Source organism: Phyllobates terribilis, unplaced genomic scaffold (genome assembly GCF_046119375.1).
Source record: "Phyllobates terribilis strain yellow unplaced genomic scaffold, ASM4611937v1 Scaffold_5__5_contigs__length_657084704, whole genome shotgun sequence".
NCBI lineage: Eukaryota > Metazoa > Chordata > Amphibia > Anura > Dendrobatidae > Phyllobates > Phyllobates terribilis.
Window position 1 is genome coordinate 103,126,229 of NW_027362765.1, and position 23,352 is coordinate 103,149,580.

Below are 23,352 nucleotides of genomic sequence, written 5' to 3' on the forward strand. Positions count from 1 at the left end.
CGGGAGGGAAGTGCGGTATGGCTGTGGCAGCTTTCTGACCCATGACGGTTGCACAGTGTGTATCTGTCTATATGACGTGCCTTCGTTTGTATCAGTCATCTTCGTAAGTGGGTTCTCTGGATTACACTGGGTCCATACAGAAGGACGGTTCGTTATGGAGGCCGCAGTATTACAGAGTAAGCCTTAGACTTTGATTAAAGGATTTATTCAGTGTTTATAACTCGCTGTTTAGTTCCAGACTGGACCCCTGAAATTATAATCATGGTATCATGCAGAACACAAGACATATTCCTCACATCCAACCGACTGGGCCCCAGTCCTCCATGATGATGGGATATCACCACCTTTGATGACTCGCTGAGGGTTGTAATTTCTTTGTTACCACCCCGGATCTTGGATACAAAGAAAAAAAAAAGCTTAGATTATTAGTTCAGAAATCCAATTGTGTGTCCAATAAAACCCTGCTGTGGCCGGATCACAGGCCTCTCCGACCTTTGTTCCGGCCGAGTCTGCTTTGCGATGTGTAAACCATACCGGTCTTTTCCTGTCTGAATTCTCTCTAAACATTTGGTTTTCATCTACTGTTGCTGAAATAGAAGGCTATTTTCCCCCCTTTGCTGTGGTGCTGTTGGCGGGGGAGATGGCAGCAGCGGAGTCCACATATGCCCCTATTAAATAAACTGCTTCCATTTTAGCTCCAGTGCAGGAATGGGGCAGTACATTTACTGCCAGACGCCATTTTCAGAGCCTGCACAAGGTACATAGTCCTCGATGACTAAGACTGTGATAGGTGAGTCTTTCTGTATCAGCTCCCATTCCTCCAGCTGCTCGTCTTTCACTTACACAGGCTTCACATACATTTCTTCACCATTTTCATGAATCCTGCTTGTATGCTGCATCATGGGGGGGATGTCAGAGCTGGCATTTTCTCTTTTTTTTTTTTTTCTTTTTTTTAGACATGCTACTTATGTATCCTTTTGCCTTTCATGCAGTGTTACAGATGTGTGGCATGCAAAGCAAGCCCAGATCGGTAACATATATTTTTTTCTAGCAAGTCTGCAACAATTTTAATGTTGCATGCAAAGCAAAGGGGAAAGCAAGGGGAAGGGTAGGAAGAGGATGGCAAAGAAATAGTTAATTCAAAGCATTAGGAAATTAAGTGTATTCCTTGTTACCTTCTCACCGTGCACAGAGGAGAAGAATTACCCCAGTTAAGGGTGCACTTAGCAATATTTGCCGGTTTTATTAGATGACCAATCTGATATCGATCAATACAGCTCCTTATCAATAATCGGTCCGATATACCAGCGTATGCGTAGACGTTTACTAACCATTGCATGGTAACCCTTTCCTCATCAGTCCATGACTTCAGATGGTCAGACAACAACAAATTCTTGTGCACTACAAAAAAAACAACAATGTATAAAAAAAAATTATCCCCCTCAACCTCCCCCATCAATCTTACCTTCTAGAGACGGTCTCAGTCTGATGCAGCTTCTCATCGGAGAGGTTATTTCAAGTGTACGTATCCATGTTGACCGAGGGGCTTTATAAATGACTGAGACGGCTGCTCTGCTCTGGATCATGTATATAGATGCTCTGAATGGGGAAGATGTAATGTATCATTCTCAGATTGTCTTGAAGGTGCCCAGGGATGACAAGTAGGATTATATGTTTATTAAAGATGTTTTTTTTTTTTTCCCCTTATTTCCTCCTTTTCTCATATCCTGATCTTGCTGGAGAGTTGCTCAGTGCAGACGCTGCTCTCCTTGCAGGATCCTGCGGGACTGGGCATGTCTCTTGAATACTGACACTGGAGGTGCAAAGTGTGCTTCTTACCCTGCATCACTTCTTATTATTAATATGGTCCGGCTGCTTCCTTGTTTATTCCTCCAGTCACATGTATGTATCATTTGGTCGTGGTACCTGCAGCCTCTGAAAGCCCCCAGTGCTGCTACATTGCTTTCCTCCTTCCACGGAGAACATGGTTAAATCTGAAGCTGTCACCTATCTTCTCCATCTATCACTGGATGAGATTGGCACTAGTGAGAGATGCAATGTAGAGCCAGAGAACCCACATGTTTTGTATGTGGGGTCAGTGTGCTACATGGGGGGCTGTGTTACTGATGACCTGACAGGGTCACTTACCCTCTTTCTTTGTCTTCCACAGTTTGGCTGAGGAGGAAGTGAAGACTGAGCCGGAGGTGGTGGAGGGGATGGATGTCACCACACGATCCAAAGGTGAGGAGCGTTACTGCCTTTTCACATCTGCTCTTTTTTCCTGCACCCAAACTTACAAACCCAAGAGCCGGTATACACAGCCACAGCTTGACTCTGCTTTTACGTGGTCTTCAGAAGCGGACTGGCTGCAGGCTTTATGGGGTTAACCCCTTTCACTGCTACAGTGATTTAGCTTAATCCTCTGGGAGAGTCCGATTCAGCAGATGTGTCATAGAGCCGCAGCCTGTCTCTTCCATTTTCCCTGGTTAAAAAGTGATCACAACTTTTTTGTATTGGGTAGACGGGAAGATTATTCATTCCCATGGCTTTTCAGATCTATGGCCATAGCCCAGTAATAGTCAGCAAGGTAGCGAAGGTTTGGGGTAGGATGATAGTGGTGAAGCATTTTGTGTGGCAGGACGGCGCTCATCTGCACATTTGCCTCGTTAATGAGGAAGTATAGAACTAATACATCTCCATACCATCCTTCCTGAATACTCCTGTTGATTTTGATTGTCACCAGGCGGTCGCTACTATGCCAACCCCAGGTGATACATTTGCAATGTTATCTATAGCATCTGTTTCTTTTTCTGCTTTCATGTGGAGTTGCCCTTTAAACCATACAGCTGCTGCTCATCTGCGGCTTGTACAGTCGGGTCTTCCTGTTTGTGCCGCCACATGAAAAATGCAGAATCAGTCTAAATAAAGAAGTCGCCGAAGCTTGCACACCTCACCAGGAAGTGTCTAAATAAATCTTGGCCCCATGATGTCATTACATTGGAGTCCCATTCCTGTATAACACAGGATCTGGTCACTTCTCCCTGCAGAATCTGACTAGTAAGCACTGTGTAAGCCTGATGTGCCGGTTCCTTTAGCACCCTTGTTCCCATCTGCCCAGCTGGCAGTGTTTACCAGGCACCATTTTGTTTACTTCCTCAGCAATGTTCTCAAAATGGTGGGTAGAGAAAATGTTGGCAGAGGCTTCGCGTTTCCCCCTTTAACCTGAGTCGTGTTCCCTCGGCTCTTTCTGATGGGTATTAAGATGTCAGGAGATGGGCAGAGGTGATGAGGATTCTCCAGAGAGGGGCAGCAACTGACCCTGAGCACTGAGGATCCCCCCTCCTTTTCACCCTGACTCCACAGCTTTCCAATGCAGAGATGGTAATACACAGGCAACATCATCGAGCTTTCCTGAGCTCCTGAACCTGACTAGTGAGAGAGCAGCATATTCCTCGTACCCTTTTAATGACGAAGTAGGCAAATATTAAACGACTGAGACCCCCGGGTGCCCCAACACAAAGCATAGGTGCAACACCTCAGAAAGTTCTAGCCTTCGGGCACAACTGTGCATTATTGTGTCTTAGATTTGGATTTAGCTCTTATTTTCATGATTGACCATGATTGATGGGACTTTGAGCGTGCATGACTAACCTAACCTGGCCACAGATATTACCGTGAAATTCTTTTAATCTGACATTTGCTAGTCTAGAAAGCCTGATAATCTGGCTCGTATAAGTAACACAACAGCAATATAATGCTGGAAATCCCCTAAAGCAAAGAGAACCAGTGAGGAACCAGATTCTGCTTTTACAATATATTTTGGGCTCTGGCTCTTCCTGACAGTTTTCTGTCCTCACGCAGGATGTTTAGTGTATGTGCTCACGGCATCTCTTTCTGGAACCCGACTGAAAAAGTGCAAAAAAAACAACATAAAGAATGTACATATGCATAGAAAATGTCAAAACAACTCGCTTTGTATACAGAAAAGGAAATGACCGGTCCATTCTTCTGGCGGCTTCTGTTTGGAAACCGCTCAATATTAGGTCTCGCTCACATGAGCATATAACTTGGAAGAATGCTATCTGATGCTTTATCAGATAGCACCCAGACCAATGTTATACTATGGCGCAGTTCTGATCTGCAATTTTTTAAATTTATTTATTTATTTTTTTCTACTGACCGGATCGGTCTGTGGAAAAAAATCGCGTCATGCTGCAAGTGGCTCCAGTATTCAGATCTAGACTTGCATGAGTACGCGTGAAACATCGGACTGCATTCAAGTTCAGTCTGATTAATGCTGACAAAGACCATGGAGAAATTAAGTTCTCCATCTTCTCCACACCTGTGCCCTGATTCTCGCATGTGAGAGAATCTGATCACACGAAGATGGAAGTCTGCGACCGGAAAATACGTGCTTCAAAAAAGATGCTTCAGGAAAAGCACCACTGGCGACTTTTGCAGAAATTGCTTATCGGGTATGCCAGCATCTAAAACACGCCGTGTGGACATACTCTTATAGACTTTTCTTTGGAAATCTGGTAATCCTCAGGTGGCATTCTCGACAAATCAAAGCAATATTACTGAATATAATTGTATCTCATGCCCTCTAGATATATGCTAATTGTCCACTGTGAATGACAACAGCCTGACTATTCTTGCTATTCCTGTGTCACTCCTCAGGTTAAGCATGGGTTGAAACTTTTGTATGGTATCCTGTCCAGTCCTTTGTTTGTTTAGATGATAAGCCACTTCAGGAGTGTCTGGAAGCAATTTATCTCCATCCCCCTACTGAAATTTCTAATTATTTCTAATGAATTGCTAATTATATATCTGGGTCTGGTCATGGTTCACATGTATCTAGTTTGGGTCTGGTCCAGTCATGGTGCCCATGTATCTAGTCCGGGTCTAGTCCAGTCATGGTTCCCCCTTTAACCACCCCAGGCCCCAGTGTAAGTAGCCCAGGTTTGCCTTTATCTTGCACCCGAATTGTGTGTCAGACTTCTTTCTGTCTGGGTACCAGTGAATCTGCTAGTATTGGTTCTGTCTTGGTGTCTGTCTCTACGTTGGGCCGGGTCTGGTCACGTGAAAAAGTCTGAATATAATGGAGGTTCTGTCTCTTTACATCAAGTGTTTTCTCTGGTTTTCCAGGTGGGGGATGTGAGCAGAGGGGGGGATGGGAGGAGCGGCTGCCCTCTTCATATTGCACACATTTGGCCTCAGCGGCGGGGTGATGGGCATCTGTGCAGCTTATTTATGTGAAAGCATTAAACGCTTCTTTCCCTCATTTCTACCTGGTTATATTACATGGCGAATGGATCCCACCCGGCAGCCCCCACTGTCAGTGTCACATCTCGGGCAAAGCTTTACGTCACGTTTTCCATGGCAACCTCCTCTCTGTGTCTCTGCGCAGAGTCCGCTGCGTGCCTCTTTCCCGGAGATCCTGTAACAATGCGTTCTTTGTCCTCCGCTTGTTTCATTCCCTCAGATGGAATGTAATGTCCCACTTATTCCCAGGGTCCAGGAGCGAGATTGCCCCACTCCAGTAATCAGCAGTGTATATGTCACCAGTCATCGGTCGCCGCTATCCCCCAATATTGGTAATAAATACAAGTGCAATTACAAGTGTAGCCCTCAGCTTCTCAATGACTCAGCTTGTGTTCTTTTTTTGTTCCAGGCCAGGGCAGCCATTTTTTTTTATCTGTCACGTGATAAATTGGGTAGGTAATATATATATATAATATATATATAAATATATATATATATATATATATATATATATATATATATATATATATATATATATATATATATATATATATATATATATATATATATATATATATATATATATATAAATATAAATATATATATATATATTATCTGAAAGTATGTCAAACAAAAAAAATGCTGAAAATGGGAACAGCTGATCATTTAATGTGTAAAGGGGGAACCTCACCTGTTCTCTAAAAAGACATTTCGAGGGGAAAGAGGAATCGGTCATGTTGAATCTCCACATAACTGGTCCTTTGTTCCTACAGGAGATAAGCTGCCGCCGGAGGTGTCTTGGGTTCCTTTTACATGGAGACTTGTTGATCGACTTTAAAACCATATCCTTAAAGGGGTTGTCTGATCTTATTTCAGGAGTACCCCTTCCCCTGCTTCCTGTGTGCATGATGGTGCTACTGAAGATTGACCCTTCAGCTGATCTGAACTGCGCGTTCTCTGATGCCACAGCATCGGAGGAGCGAAGGGGCACGGAAGCTGGCCTTATCTCAGCAATCCAACCAGCCTCAGAGCTAGCAGATTACAGTATAGCAAACCACTTGTAAGCATACTCTCCTTGCCATGGAAACTGGCCAGCGCTGATACACTGCAGAGGTGGCCGGTAACTAGGGCAACGAGCAGTAAACTATAAAATTAAAAATCCCTCTGTTCATTGTATATTTTTTTGGCACCAACTATCGATCACCTGTCATCCTTCCTCTCCGGTAGATGGATACCTGTGTTGATGACAAACAATAATTTTCATATCCGCATTAAAAGACACGATCGACCACAAAATTATATCTGTTTGCTCGCTCTCCCCACAAGTATTGGGATCCTATTGCTCAATCTAACGTGTTTTTTTTTTTTTTTTTTTTTTTTAATAAACCCCATTGGGAAAAGACCTTTTGTACCCAAAGGATACACCATAAATGTAGAGTAGATATGGCACATTTATCTTAAGACGGGACACTGGTACCTACACAGGTCATTGGATCGGTGGTCTCCATGTTTTATTTTTTTAATCTTTTTTTCTCTACATAAACCTGAACTTGTGTTTGTCCAATGTTTTATGTAGTCACGGACCTTGTATAAGGTCAATGGTGCAAGGAAAGGGTAATATAAGGAACTGAAACCTTCGGAGTCCCTTTGTGACCCTTCCACTTCCTTCAGGTTTCAGTCCCCAAGCTGTTGCATTATGTAGCCGCTTCTTGGTTATATCTGTTGCAGGGACTACTGGGTGACAACCAATATGGCTGCTACTAAAGTGCTCTCTTCATCCATAAACATCCATGTTTTCCTGCGTTCCTAAATTGCACAGTGGTATGGAGGCTGGTAGTAACATGTAGGAGTCCATGAATGTGGGTTACCACTGATGTGGGGGCTGCAGCAGCTACATTCATGTCACTCAAGTTCTCCTCATAGGTTAACTCAGGGAATACGCTGCAGATTTACTTTCCAGAGCTCATAGTTGGAAATCCACAGCGTATTTCAGAGAGAGATTTGCCAAAAAATGTGCATGGTGGTCACTAGATGGACATCTGACTGATGGATACAAGCTGAAAGAAAGGCTCAGATTTATGCGGAGGGGAGCATGTCATGCCTTACATGGTTACACATGGCCGCCAACACTATAGACAGTCCCTGATGTTATCACAACCCCAGACCTGCAAAAGCTCTCATCTCTCCCAAGAATTCAGTGCTGGCAATTTACAAGCGCTAATCCTGCATGGACACCACTGCCTGCACTATGGGGGGAGGGCGGCCATCGGATTAACCCCTTCTGTCCCAGCACTCTGACTGCCTGTCTCTGCTCTGCTGCAACCTAAGTAAAAAAGTCAACTGCAAATGCTCTATGGTATATTCTTTATGTCAGCTTCCTTATAAAATTATGCAATTAAATGCCTAACAGTGTCTGGTCCATTAAGGATAGCAGTTCTGTATTGCAGTCCTTTGACTAAACAAAGGTCAGATATTTATTTAATTTTTATTTCCCCTGCAAATATTGATGAAGATGATATTGGGAACACTGCAAGGGGATGGAAATGAAGAGCAGAGATACAAAACTGAGCAAGGTCATATGGACATTTACCAGGCCCCAGATCAGGATGATATTTAGCCATTTACATCCCTTTCCGTATCCAGGGTCTGTCATAATGATTCTTTATAATTTATACTTAAAGTATTAATATTTAGTGGATCCATTTAAAGATCACTCTAGATTGTTTTGCCAATGGTCTTTCTACTTTGTTGTGCAGCACAAAAAGAAGAAAAAAAAATAGGGTATGGCCTTTATGTGACCACATTTTAACATGGTATTATTATTATTATTTATTATTATAGCGCCATTTATTCCATGGCGCTTTACATGTGAAAAAGGGGTATAATACAAGAACAATTACAATAATCTTGAACACAATGTGACAGCGACTGGTACAGGAGGAGCGAGGACCCTGCCCGCGAGGGCTCACAATCTACGAGGGATGGGTGAGGATACAGTAGGTGAGGGTAGAGCTGGTCGTGCAGCGGCATGGTGGAGCGGTGGTTATTGCAGGTTGTAGGCTTGTTGGAAGAGGTGGGTCTTCAGGTTCCTTTTGAAGGTTTCCACGGTCGGCGAGAGTCTGATACGTTGGGGTACAGCGTTCCAGAGTAGGGTGGAAGCACGGGAGAAATCTTGTATACGGTTGTGAGAGGAGGAGATAAGAGGGGAGTAGAGCAGGAGATCCTGTGAGGATCGGAGGTTGCGTGCAGGTATGTAACGGGAGACTAGGTCGGAGATATATGGAGAAGACAGGTTGTGAATGGCTTTGTATGTCATGGTTAGGGTTTTGAACTGGAGTCTCCGAGCAATGGGGAGCCAGTGAAAAGATTGACAGAGAGGAGAGGCCGGGGAATAGCGGCGGGACAGGTTGATTAGTCGAGCAGCAGAGTTTAGGATAGATTGGAGGGGTGCGAGAGTGTTAGAGGGGAGGCCACAGAGCAGGAGGTTGCAGTAGTCAAGGCGGGAGATGATGAGGGTGTGCACTAGTGTTTTTGCAGATTCATGGTTTAGGAATGTGCGGATCCGGGAGATATTTTTGAGTTGGAGTCGGCAGGAAGTGGAAAGGGCTTGGATATGTGGTTTGAAGGAGAGTTCCGAGTCCAGGGTTACCCCAAGGCAGCGAGCTTGAGGGACTGGGGAGAGTGGGCAGCCATTGATGTTGATAGATAGGTCAGTTGGGGGGGTTGAATGAGATGGCGGAAAGATGATGAATTCTGTTTTGTCCATGTTAAGTTTTAGAAATCTGGCAGAGAAGAAGGATGAAACAGCAGACAGACATTGTGGGATTTTGGTTAATAAGGAGGTGATATCGGGTCCAGAGAGGTAGATCTGTGTGTCATCAGCATAGAGGTGATGATGAAAGCCATGAGACTCTATGAGCTGTCCCAGGCCTAAGGTGTAGATGGAGAAGAGCAGGGGTCCTAGAACTGAACCTTGGGGGACACCGACAGATAGGGGGCGAGATGAAGAGGTGGTGTGTGAGTGGGAGACACTGAATGTCCTGTCTGTTAGGTATGAGGAGATCCAGGATAGGGCCAAGTCTGTGATGCCGAGAGATGAGAGAGTCTGGAGTAAGAGGGAATGGTCCACTATGTCAAAGGCAGATGACAGGTCTAGGAGGAGGAGGAGGACAGAGTAGTGTCGCTTAGATTTGGCGGTTAGTAGGTCGTTGGTGACTTTAGTCAGTGCAGTTTCAGTAGAATGGTGCGGTCGGAAACCAGATTGTAGGCGGTCAAAGAGGGAGCAGGAGGAGAGGTGGGAGGACAGTTCAGAATGGACATGTTGTTCCAGTAGTTTTGAGGCATAGGGGAGAAGTGATATGGGGCGATAGCTAGTCAGAGAGGATGGGTCAAGGGAGGGCTTTTTGAGGATGGGTGTGATTGAGGCATGTTTGAAGCATGAGGGGGAAGACACCAGTTGTTAGTGACAGGTTGAAGAGGTGGGCTAGGGCTGGGATGAAGATAGTGGTAAGGTTTGGGATGAGGTGGGACGGGATTGGGTCAAGTTTACAGGTGGTGAGGTATGATTTGGAGAGTAAGGAGGAAAGTTGATCTTCAGAAATGGTGGAGAAGGTGGTTTTGGAGGAAGAGGGTTGAGTAGGTGTGGGGAGGGGCTGTGGGGGCTTTAGGCAAAAGCTTTGTCTGATGGTGTCAATCTTCTGCTTGAAGAATGAGGCAAAGTCTTCGGCTGAAATAAGAGGAGAGGGAGGAGGCACTGGGGGACGGAGGAGAGAATTGAAGGTGTTGAATAGTTGTTTAGGGTTGTGAGACAGGGAGGATATGAGAGATGCAAAGTATGTTTGTTTTGCTGCAGTGAGTGTGGACTTGAAGGTAGTGAGGGACTGTTTGAATGCGATGAAGTGCTCATGGGAGTGGGACCTTTTCCATCTACGTTCAGCAACCCTGGAGGCCCGTCGCAGTTCTTTAGTTAGGCTGGTGTGCCAGGGTTGTCTGTTGAGTGTGTGAGCCTTGGTATGCGTGAGGGGGGCGACCGAATCGAGAGCTGCAGCTGTTGTGGTGTTGTATAAAGTGGCAGCAGCATCTGCATCATGTAAGGAACTAATGTCTGTAAGAGGGAGGAGGGATTCAGAGAGAGAGTGTAGGTCAAGGTGTTTGAGATTTCTACGAGGGTATGCAAGTTTGTGGAGTGGGGATTGTTGCCCCGGGGAGGAGAGTGAAGAGAATGTGAGTAGGTTGTGGTCAGAAAGAGGGAGAGGTGAGTTAGAGAGGTTAGATAGGGAACAGAGGCGGGTGAAGATGAGGTCCAGTGTGAGGCCGTCTTTGTGGGTGGGTGTGGAAGACCACTGAGTAAGACCAAAGGAGGAAGTGAGGGATAAAAGCTTAGAGGCAGCTGAGAGGGAAGTGTCAATGGGGATGTTAAAGTCTCCCATGATGATAGTGGGGATGTCAACGGAGAGGAAATGAAGGAGCCAGGTGGTGAAGTGGTCAAAGAAAGTGGTGGTTGATCCTGGGGGGCGGTAGATGATAGCCAGTTGGAGGTTGGATGGGGAGTAGATGCGCGCGCAGTGCACTTCAAAAGAGGGGAGAGTAATTGCGGGCGGCAGTGGGATATGGGTGAAGGAGCAGTTATCTGAGAGGAGGAAACCTATTCCTCCACCGTGCTTGCCGGTGGGGCGGTGGGTATGGGAGAGGTGGAATCCGCCATACGAAAGTGCAGCAGGAGAGGCTGTGTTGGAGGGGGTGAGCCAGGTTTCAGTGATGCCGAGGAAGGAAAGCTTGTTAGTGATGAAGGGATCGTGAATGTAGGAACGTTTATTACATACATTACATTACTTATCCTGTACTGATCCTGAGTTACATCCTGTATTATACTCCAGAGCTGCGCTCACTATTCTGCTGGTGGAGTCACTGTGTACATACATTACATTACTTATCCTGTACTGATCCTGAGTTATATCCTGTATTATACTCTAGAGCTGCACTCACTATTCTGCTGGTGGAGTCACTGTGTACATACATTACTGATCCTGAGTTACATCCTGTATTATACTCCAGAGCTGCACTCACAATTCTGCTGGTGGAGTCACTGTGTACATACATTACATTACTTATCCTGTACTGATCCTGAGTTATATCCTGTATTATACTCCAGAGCTGCACTCACTATTCTGCTGGTGGAGTCACTGTGTACATACATTACTGATCCTGTACTGATCCTGAGTTACATCCTGTATTATACTCCAGAGCTGCACTCACAATTCTGCTGGTGGAGTCACTGTGTACATACATTACATTACTGATCCTGTACTGATCCTGAGTTATATCCTGTATTATACTCCAGAGCTGCACTCACTATTCTGCTGGTGGAGTCACTGTGTACATACATTACATTACTTATCCTGTATTATACTCCAGAGCTGCACTCACTATTCTGCTGGTGGAGTCACTGTGTACATACATTACTTATCCTGCACTGATCCTGAGTTACATCCTGTATTATACTCCAGAGCTGCACTCACTATTCTGCTGGTGGAGTCACTGTGTACATACATTACATTACTTATCCTGTACTGACCCTGAGTTACATCCTGTATTATACCCCAGAGCTGCACTCACTATTCCGCATTATTTGTGTTGCAGGTCCCGCTGTTGCGTATCCAGAGGGCTTACCCCAGGAACATGGAGACAGTCAGCAGTCCAGTGAGTACCGGTCATCTCGGTGTAATATCTAGGAAAAGTATCATATTTAGCACTTGGTGTATTTCATGTTCATTGTGATCATGCTTTGGAGCTCTTATAGGCTTCATTCACAACTGTGTTTTAGGTTCAGTCGCAGGTCTCATAATTTTAACCTTATAAAAATGTGCAGCGTGTTTTTTTTTGGGGGGGATGTAGGATACAATAATGCAACCAAATTGACCCCATTATTCTAGTCAATAGTATCTATCTGGTGCTGCTTGTCTCCGTCATGTGATAGATTTGTTTCTTGTAAGAATTCCTTTTTAAATAATGGAATAGAAAGACCTCATCCCTGCCCTAAAATGAGCCTGGAACCAGGGGTTTGTCACCAAATCTGAGAGCAGCATAATTTAGAGAGCAAAACCCTGATTTTAGTGATGTCACTTACTGGGTTGCTTGCTGTAGTATTCATAATCTCCTGCTGAAAAACACTAATTTTATCACTAGAGTACTAGTAAACCTGCTGCCAGGTAGTCCTCTATATTCATAAACTCACAATGACTCCACTCCCACTCCTGATTGGTAGCTTTCTGCCTATGCACAGTGTACACAGTGGTGTGGGCGGGGTTATACATATCTCAGCATTCAGAGAACTGTTGGATCTGCAGCAGATAGCAAAGCAAGCAGCTCAGTAAGCGATACATCGCTGAAATCAGGGTCTCTGCATCTATGTCACCCAGGTCTCAGATGGGTAGCAAAAACCTGGCTTTTAAGGCTCCATATATATTAGACGAAAGATGGCCGAACTTGCCGATTAGCGGCAGAATCAGCCAACAGTCTAATGTGTACTGTGGCCTTCCGACTCTCCACCTACAGATGATGCTGGGGGAGAGAAGAAAGATTTCCAGAGGCTGATCCTTTTTGTTCTACCTTGAGATAAGCTGCCTGCAGAGGAGTCAACAAGCGGCTCTCACTGGGAGCTCAGGGGCGTTCAGCCCAGCCTTCATGTGCATGGGGGAGTCGGAGAGATGGCTGTCAGCTGAACTATAGTCCGGCCGACTCCTAGTGTACGTGTATGGGGACTTTTAGGGATGACTGCCTTGGGGTGCTCTGATATTTGCCATTATGCATTGGTCATGAAATGCACCAGTGCTCTGAGTCGCTATGTAATGCCGTACACAGGAAATCTGCTGCTGTCGCTCGTTTACTGCCTCTTGTTGTTCCTGGAATCTGGCTTTGTCCTGCTTCTCTAATGACTTCCCACAATCCTTAGCGTCTGTAACCTGATCTCGTCATGCATTACCTAGAAGGATCTCAAAGGAAACAACTCAAGACACGGCCAAGTCTGTGCACCCACCGCTTGTAATCAACTGAGTCCGTGTTTAAAATGCTGCTTTATATTCCTGTATCAATGTATATAATAAATAATAATAATAATAATGTGAATAAGTCGATCTACTTATTCCCTATACTCCAGCTACATCCAGAGCTGTGATCGGTGATTTACTAGTATGTCATGCTGGAGGATTCCCAGTGCCTTCCAGTATAACTGTGACTGCAGCTTTGGATGTGACTAGTGCTTAATACTTGGTGTATCTCAGAGCACCACAGGAGAAGCAAAGGTACTTGGTCGTAACATGTCTCTTTTTTATGTCATAAGGCTTCGGCCATACAGATTTTTTTGGAAATATATTTTGTAACCTATAACTTAACAATGGAGATCTGTTCAGTCGCTGACAGACATGTAGGCGCAATGTCCCGGACTTTGTAGGGTCAGAGAGAAATGTGATTATCACATATTATATCCTACATGTATGACTGAGACCTCCCCACCCCCACGTCATAAGATTCGAAAGAGAACTTGACTTTTAACACATCAAAAAAACCTCAGAATGTGACTTTATTGTGGTCACAGCAGCCGCCTCATATGTGTCCCACTGGTAGGACGCCTGAACATCTGTTCTGACCAATGTGTTAAGTACTACAAGGTCCAGGAATTCCTCTTATGTCATCGAAGAAGTGAGAAACTTCAAGCAACCAGGTCCCCATAACTGTTACTTGGCAGGTCTTGGCACAGTGGGGGTAGCCGTGTTGTCAAATTTACACTTTGTGACTGTCTCTTAACTACAGGGGTCTACAGCTAGTCGTAGACGCATGGAGTATCTGACTCCAATTCCTCATCAAGAACCCCATCTAAGGGCAGCGTTACAAGCCAGGCATGAAGCGAACTGTGCCCAGCCACAATGCCCCTTGTGTGCCCTCAGCACAGTGCCAGCCTGACATTGAGCTCGCAGTGAACCTGCACCAAGAGGGGCGCTACTTTTGGCCAAGCACCTCATTAGCATTGACATCTGTGCTCAGATCTTCATGCTCTGAAATAGTCACTGTCCATAAACCGAACATAAATTGAGTGAAAAAATCTCCAATCAGTTGGAGATTTTGCAAAAGAGTGAAATGTGCAGTGCAAATCTTCAGCCTTAACCCAGAACACACGGATGAAATCTGGTAAAACTTCCACCTGTTTGCTGGTGCTGTGAAAAGCTGCACTTTCTTCTGCCCAGGAAATTCAGCCTGAAAATCAGCAGCTTATCTGAACATGTCCCTCCAGAGAGAAAGCCGACTGACTGATTGTATTTCACTCATAGTCTCACAATACTGTTCAGTAGTAGGACGACAATATTAGAAATCACAGTTATGGACAAGGAAAGTCCCAGTTATACCATTGTCTTTTACCTTGGTAAGTCCCCGAAATTACCCAAGAAGATGGAGTCAACTGCCCAGGCCGACCAGAAAGAGTTAACAATTGGGGACATGACTTTCCAACAAAGGGACTGCAGTGTGTTTTGGTGTGGGGGTGGCGGTCTGTGACCCCTGACTTCCTCTCCACTCTGGAGGTCAGCAGAAATCCAGGACCTTAGCTTGTATATTGGTGCTGCTGGTGCTGCCACCGTGTGTTCGCAGATTCACTTCTAGCCTTTACTAGTAGCCTGCAGCCAGATCAGTATCGTTTTATCATTTTGCTGCAGCCTGGCAAGGGTCCCTCATTTTACTACTGCAAAAAGCTGGTGTAATGAATCGGAGCACATTATCATTACTAAAGAGGGCAATAAAGCCTTGGCATATCGGGGGAGTGAGGGCTCAGTGAGTGCGTATGTAAAGCTCGCAGATATACTGGTGAGCTTAAAGGGGTATTCCCATCTCCAAGATCCTATCCCAATATGTAGTAGGTATTATAATAATAATAATTAATATTAGCAAATATCTCCAATTAGAAATGTAGTATATTTTTTCTGATTTGCTATATCTCTTTCCTCATGTGCAGGCATCGCAGGACCTTAGGTATCCATGGTTACGTCCACTGATAAAGTGACAGTTAGCTAGCTAGTTGCTAGTGGTCGTAACCATGGATACCTAAGGTCCTGCGATGCCTGCACATGAGGTAAGACGGATAGCGAATCAAAAATACTATACTACATTTCTAATTGGAGGTATTTGCTAATATTATTATTATTACACCTATTACATATTGGGATAGGATCTTGGAGATGGGAATACCCCTTTTAATGTATTTTAGGAAAACCTCTTGGAGAAATCTAACTTCAAACTGAGTTTTTTTTTTTTTCCCTCAGGGAGATGGGTCACTCCCCTGTACATATTGAAAACATGTGCACGCACAGTCGGGCTGTGCATTCATGGGCATGGGGGGGATCAAAAGAAAGGCAATGGCATAATGAACATTCAGCCAACGACTATTCAAATGTGTACGGGCTCCTTATGTGTCCCTGTTTGAAAGTTGGGCCTTTGTTTGACTTCTCATTTGGGGCACTTAAATCACACTGCGCTGTAGGGTATATCGCCTCTTACTATTTCCTTCTTTGTTCCTTCCATGATTTTTTTTAGGTGTACATAGTGGCCGGCTCTTCAAGGCTAGACCTGTATATCCTGGATGGGATATAAACCTAAGCTCTTGTCTTATTTCAGACCCAGGCTCTGCTGAGCGCCCAGGGCAGAAAAGGAAATGCCCTAGCCCCCAGCATTCATCCAATGGACACTCCCCACAAGATGCATCTGGCAGCCCTAGTAAAAAGAAGAAGAAACCGGGAATGTTAAACAGTCACAACAAAGACCAGGTATGGAGAATGTGCTCAGCCCCCGATATATATAAACCCCCCACCCCATATAAGGTTCAGTGACTGCTCTGTGTCCCTGCTGCCTTATAGTGACCCAACCAGCAGCCGCTGGGCACAAAATCTAAGAGCCATTCACTGGTTAACCATTTTATTAGGCAGATGTTTTTGTGTTCCTCTCTTCTTCGCTCACCCATTCCTAGATCCTCTAAATCACTTATCTGCCATGTGCCAAGGACATTATCATTATTAATAAAACCCTTGTACCAGTGTGAACTGGTTACTATTGATGTTCCGATACCCTGTAATATCCTCCGTAACATCAGACTGACTTTATAGGCTTTACATTATTTGTGCCATATTCCCTCTATCAACTGCATTTTATGACATTGACATTACCCTCCATCCATGGACAGGTGCAGTGGTCAATATATTGTAACCGTCCCCTACAGCCGCAGGTCTCCATTACCTGGTGTCATCTGCTGGGAGATTTGCTTACCACTTTTTGCCCTATGAAACGTATGTGTGGCTGTCGCCTACAGCCATCCATCAGCCCCCACAGAGGTACAGCCATTTACTCTGCTGCTCTGTATCCATAGTTTCAGGTTATATATGCGTTTGGGCCCTAGTAATGTAAAATTTGATTACACTGTTGAAAATTTTCTTTAAAGCTCCTCATTCCTGCCACAAACGTGGCCATCTATTGAGTATGTTATTCCAGCAGTGCTCCTTGTCCATGAGTCCTAAAGATAAAGCTCTGAATATGCATTATGTTTGCGAGCATCTCTGATCCACCCTCAGATTATGCAGGGGACTTCGTGCCTAATATTTGGTATTGGCTGCAACTTCCATTGCTCCCAAATTGAACATTTCACATCCATCTTACCCCTCTGCAACAACCAAGCAAGAATAAATGTTATTTTTTTCCTTGTATGTCCCAGTGTTGCTGACTAAAGAGAATAAAAACAAAAAAACAAAAATCATGTTTTTGTAAATGTCCAAAAAGTCTGAAAATACATCTGTATTGTGAAAAGCATCATGGCTCTAACACCCTGTAAATGCTCATTGGGTCGGGGAGATTTCTGTGCATCACCCTAAACTCTGCTGACTGTGTATCCAGACATAAAGCCATTGTGATGAGAGCATTTTTTTTTCTGCATAATTCGCTGCATTGTTGCTTTAGCTACATTATTTTATGTTGGATGAAAATTTTCTTTGTACACTGCCTGACACAACATATATACTGTTCAAACAGATTATTTCCATTTGCAAATTAGGTTTATTAATAAAATTTACAAACTTTCTGCTGTTTGCAATAAACCAATAGAAGAAGAAAAATGTAAATGGCTCAACACAATTAAATAACAAGTGGTTTCCCCAAATTCAACACAAAATGACACTTTTATTGAGTACTGCAGTCTTTGAATTTATTCAGCCATCTTTAGTACTTAGTGAATCACATTTAGCTATTTTATAAGCAAACATGATACTTTTTTTTTAAACCAGTGCAGTACATTATATGGAGATGTGCATGGTGTCATTCAAAGCTACCACTCATTCCACAAAAATAGGCCCTCATATGGCTGTGTCAAAGGAAAAAAAGAGTGCTATCTCTTGGAACAAGTGGAAGAAAAAAGTGAACAAATAATGAAACAGGCTTGGCTTCTCTGCCATGCTTCACTGTAGGCATTACTGGAGCCCCCTCCATGCCTCACTGTAGGCATCATCGAGCTCCCGCCGTGTTTCACTGTAGGCAGGGTGTTCTTTTTAGGTATGCTTCGGTAATCTTACTCCAGATATACTGCTGATTCATAGGCTCAAAAAGTTCTTGTTTTGTTTCATTGCTTCACCAAATAAAATCCAAAACTTTTGTGGATTATTTATTTGCTTCTGAGCATATTGGAGCTGAGGTTTTTTGTACATTTTGGTTCAGTAGAGGTGTTGTCTTGTAGTGCGGGTATAGAGACCTTCAGCATTTAGTATGTGCCTAAAGGTATGTGCACACAATGTTTTTGTCTTTTTCCAGGAGGAAAATGCCTGAAAAACGTATCAAAAAATGCTGAAATGAATGAACATAAGCATTTCTATGTAAACACAACTCGCTGTGCATAATTTCAGGCTCTTGAATGTCTTTTAACTACTTCAAGCTTCTAAAAAGAAGAGACCTGGCCATTCTTCTAGCGTTCGCCTCTCGGACAACGCTTTGTACTTTACAATTCAAGTTTAGGAAATGACTGAAAAAATTAAACAAAAGTCAACAAACCTTTTAGCTAGTGCAAGTATTGGATGTGTTTTATCTCATGCACACCTGCTGCAAGTACTGACACCCTGGATTATTACATTAGGTGCTGGAGACTCCATCTCTCCTCATCTAGTTTTTTTCCCTCCTCATTTAAATACGCCAGCATACATCCATTACTTAAAAAAAAAACCCATTGACCAGAACTGCACTGCTAACTACAGACCTGTCTCCAATCTTCCCTTTATCTCTAAACTCCTGGAACACTTGGTCCACTCACATCTAATCCACTATCTCTCAGATAATTCTCTTCTTGACCCTTTACAATTTGGTTTCCGCTCTTTACATTCTACTGAAACTGCCCTCACTAAAGTCTCTAATGATCTACTAACAGCTAAATCCAATGGTCACTACTCCTTGCTGATTCTCCTGGATCTCTCTGCAGCATTCAACATTGTGGATCACCTGCTCCTCCTCACTATGCTCCGCTCTTTTGGCCTCAAGGACACCGTTCTCTCCTGGTTCTCCTCCTACCTCTCTGACCGCTCTTTCACTGTGTCTTTTACTGGCTCCTCTTCCTCTCCACTTCCCCTCACTGTTGGGGTTCCTCAAGGATCAGTCCAGGCCCTCTCCTTTTCTCCTTGTACACCACCCTTATTAGACAAACAATCAGTAGATTTGGTTTTCAGTACCATCTCTATGCTGATGGCACCCAATTATATACCTCCTCTACTGAAATTAACCCTGCATTACTACAAAATACCAGTGATTTGTCTTTCCGCTGTCTCTAACATTATGTCCTACCTCTTTCTAAAACTGAATCAGTCAAAAACTGAACTTGTGTTTCCTCCCTCCACTAATCTACCTATGCCCGATATTGCCATTTCTGTGGGTGGCTCCTCCATTAGTCCCCAGCAACATGCCCACTGTCTTGGGGTCCTCTTTGATTCAGATCTTTCCTTCACTCCTCACATTCGATCACTTGCCTGCTCATGTCACTTACACCTCCAAAAACATCTCTGGAATTAGACCTTTTCTTACCTTTGACTCTGCAAAAACTCTTCCTGTAGCTCTTATTCATTCCGTCTGGGAACTCTTTACTAATCGGTCTCCCTCTTACTAACCTCTCCCCTCTCCAATATGTTCCGAATGCCGCAGCCAGGATCAAATTCCTTGCCAACCGCTACACAGATTCCTCTTCCCTGTGCCAGTCATTGCACTGGTTGCCCATCCGATACAGAGTTCAATATAAACTTCTCACTCTCACCCACAAAGCGCTCCACGGTTCAGCACTCCCCTACATCTCCTCCCTCATCTCTGTCTACCACCCTACCCGTTCCCTCCGTTCTGATAATGACTTAAAACTAAAATTCTCCATAATCCGAACCTCCCACTCCTGTATCCAAGACTTCTTGCGTGCTGCGCCAATTCTTTAGAATGCACTACCATTTGGAATGCACACCATCCCAGGACAAATCGATTAATTCCCAATACACACAGTTTTAAGCGTGGCCTAAAAACTCATTTCTTTAGACTGGCCTATCACCCCACCTCACTTATCTAACTATTCCGTTTGGTCCATACAAAATTTTCTTCAAATTCATGTTCATATCCTCCATGCACTTAATAGCCCTCTGTATCTGTACTGTACACATACTGGCCGGCGACCAGTTCATACAGCGTTATGTGCATATCCTATTTAGTATATTATTGCTCATTTACCTTTTGTGTCTCCCCTATTTCTTCATAGTTTGTAATCATACGACATGGCCATCACTCCTTTTGATATCTGAATTATTCTTATTTTGTAATGTCTTTATTGTCTATACATGTCCCCCCTAAAATTGTAAAGTGCCGTGGAATATGTTGGCGCTATAAAAATAAAAAATTATTATCATTATTACTGGAGGCCCGAGTTCTGAAACAAATATGTTTCGGAAGCTAGAAAAGTGTGCTCTACATAATAAAAACTAACTCAAATTACCAATGTCTATGCACTTTCAGCCTTTTTACACGATAAACAACAAAGTTGGCATAATTAATAAATTAGTAAATTGCATTACGGAAAACAAAAATAAAATTTAGAAGATTGCAGAGACGCTCGCCAATTCAAAAAGTGAATTGCCCAGGGCAGATTGCGTGGAAATCTCTCTGTATGCCTTATCACCTTCAGCTGATCCTGTTAAAATCTCTGCCTCAAGAACATTTCTATTCAATGATGTTACAACTAATCGTGTACCATTGCAGGGTCCTCGTTTTGTATTCAAATTTCTCAACAACATAATAATGCTGACCACCTTAAGTCTAAGGCAGTGACTTGGCATGCCTGATGGGGTTAAGCTATTTAAAAATTCAATAGGAAAATGTTCCTTTCATCATTGTCATCTACAACAACAGTCATCGCTCCAACGTCAACTGATGTTTTTCTCGGACTCACCTCAACATTAAAGGGGTATTCCCATCTCCAAGATCCTATCCCAATATGTAGTAGTACTAATAATCATAATAATATTAGCAAATACCTCAAATTAGAAATGTAGTATAGTTTTACTGATATGTCTGTTACCTCATGTGAAGGCATTGCAGGACCTTGGGTATCTATGGTTGCGACCACTGATATAGTGACAGTTAGTTAGCTAGTTGCTAGTAGTCATAACCATGGATACCTGAGGTCCTGCAATGCCTGCACATGAGGAAAGAGACCTAGGGAATCAGAAAAAACTATACTGCATTTCTAATTGAAGGTATTTGCTGATGATATTATTACTACACCTACTACATATTGGGATAGGATCTTGGAGATGGGAATACCCCTTTACGCTCTTTATGTAGTAAGATGAGAGATTCAATTCAGGGGGTGAATCAGTCTGGGACTGCTGTAATCAGTAAGAGGGACATTTTGTGTTGCATTTGGAAAAACTGCTTGTTATATTAGATGTTCGGCTATTTACATAGTTCTTGATTTGGTTTATTACAAACAGCAGAAACTTAGAAAATTTTCCTAATAAACCTAATTTATAACTGGGGGTAAATTATAACTTTCGTATAAACAACTAAATAACTTACCATTGCACATATATAGCATGTTGGCTGCGGATTTACGTGCAGAAAACCCACGTTGTAATACAGAGATCTCGTCTACACATTGTGGAAATTTCCGATGTGTCAAGTGTGACCTGTGGTGTGAAGATGAAATCTGCAGCATGTCCACTCTTTCTGTGAATATTCCTTGCAGTCATCACCACACGCAACATACGATTGTGAAAATCCATGGCAAATATGTGACACGTGTATTTATCTTATGGGCATGTTAACACTTGAAAGGTCTGGATTTCCACATGGAAAATCTGCAGCATTTTAGAGTAGAAATCTAATGTACACACTGCAGGAAAAAAAAGAGCAGAACTCCACCTGGGATGCGGATTTTAAGTCCGCAGTTTGTCCATTTCCACTGTAGATTTTTACCATGAAATTTACCTTTTGCAATGGGATGAAATCTGTGACAAAATCTGCAAGTAAATCATGCAGCTTATAATGCATATTTTGTTGCTGATGTGGATGTACTATTAAAATGGTATTAAAACTTCTAGTACAGCACTTCTACATGGTTGATGGTGGTGCCCGCATCCAAACTGTTGTAATAGCATGTGAAAACAAAGCTTTCATTTTACATTTTTGTTTTGCATTGCATATATTTATTTGCTTGTCATAATATCTTACAGATTTGCTGTAAAGAATCGCTTACTGTATATATTAAAGGGGTCGTCCCCTTTCAGAAATATTAAAAACTCCTTGGGCGCAGTTTTTTTTTTTTTTTTTTAAGAGCATTGCTCACCATCCCCAGGTCCAGCACTAAGTCTTCCGGATTCTGATGTTGGCTGCATTGCTGACGTCACATCGACAGCACTGCAGCCAATCAGTGAGCTCCGCGGCTCTGGCAGGGCGTTCAGTGTACACACTCACTAATTGCTGGACCTGGGGAGGTGGAGTAAAGAAAGTGTTTGTTATTAAAGAAAAAAAAATCTGCAGTCGACAACCCCTTTTAAGCACCCCACACAATAAGGTAATCCTACATCTGCATGCCAAAAAAGAATCAGCTGAGCAGCAATAGCGTCGTAGAAGGCTCAGACCACCATAAGGGGTCTTGATAATTGCTAGTATATACTCTGTGCATGCAGGGGGGTTGCATTTAGGCTTTCCCCACTTTCTGCTCATTCAGGCAGTGTACACTGTATATTTGCTTATGTTTTGTGTTCATATTATTTATTTTTCATTATTTTTAATTTTGCTAACTGCACATTGAGCTTTGTGTTGTTGTCTGCCGTCCATGTACACGTGTTTGAACCCAATCCTGTCTCTCTTGCCTACATTTCAGTCAGAGCTAAGACATGGTCCGTTTTACTATATGAAGCAGCCACTCACCACAGACCCTGTTGATGTTGTACCGCAGGACGGCCGCAATGACTTCTACTGCTGGGTTTGTCACCGGGAAGGACAAGTCCTATGCTGTGAGCTCTGCCCCAGAGTTTATCATGCTAAGTGTCTGAAACTGACTGCTGAGCCTGAGGGCGACTGGTTTTGTCCTGAGTGTGAGGTGAGGCTCCACGTGTTATCGGCTCAGTGGACCTTACATACCTATACTATATCTTATTTCTGGATTAGTGTAGGGGGGCAGGGGCGGGCACAGGCTGCACTAATGTATAGTCCATTTGTAAACCGTCTGGACACATCTTAAGGTCCATTTACATGGACTGACCGGTGGCATGATACGATCAGCAAACTTTAACCGATTGGACGGTCGTTTGATTGCGTGTTTACACAGACAGTCCAAAAGCAAACGATGCGCATTGAGTGATCTATACAAGCTTTTTGCTTGTTCATTGGGTGAACGGGCTGCCTGTGTACACGGCAAGATAAGCGTTTTTAACACTCGTTCACAATTATCTTGCATTGTAAATGCCCTCTTTGAATCAGGGAATGATTGGATGGTTTAGAGCCAGTTATGAAGAACTTTTAATAATTGGGGGTCTCCAATGAGTAGTC

The 23,352-nt window shown here is 43.5% G+C and overlaps 1 protein-coding gene and 1 long non-coding RNA gene across 26 annotated transcripts in view; one reads left to right on the plus strand and one right to left on the minus strand.

The window, feature by feature from the left end:
- The window catches only part of ZMYND8 (zinc finger MYND-type containing 8), a 60,267-nt gene that overhangs the window by 13,763 nt on the left and 23,152 nt on the right, over positions 1-23,352 (plus strand). For 8 of the 25 annotated variants that reach the window (XM_073682678.1, XM_073682661.1, XM_073682670.1 and 5 more), the window contains exons 1-5: positions 1,970-2,085; positions 2,171-2,241; positions 11,905-11,964; positions 15,925-16,073; positions 22,685-22,903. In XM_073682678.1, coding sequence (XP_073538779.1) covers positions 1,985-2,085; positions 2,171-2,241; positions 11,905-11,964; positions 15,925-16,073; positions 22,685-22,903 — 600 coding nt within the window. In that variant the 5' untranslated portion in view covers positions 1,970-1,984. Of the gene's footprint in view, positions 1-712; positions 791-1,463; positions 1,522-1,556; positions 1,662-1,796; positions 1,903-1,969; positions 2,086-2,170; positions 2,242-11,904; positions 11,965-15,924; positions 16,074-22,684; positions 22,904-23,352 lie in introns of those variants that run through there. The other 17 variants (XM_073682666.1, XM_073682665.1, XM_073682680.1 and 14 more) reach the window with 6 other exon arrangements.
- Positions 112-2,138, minus strand: LOC141272216 (uncharacterized). The gene is made up of 3 exons (XR_012321993.1): positions 1,466-2,138; positions 1,332-1,401; positions 112-392 (listed from the first exon to the last, which is right to left on the minus strand). It is a non-coding gene; the product is annotated as an uncharacterized lncRNA (long non-coding RNA).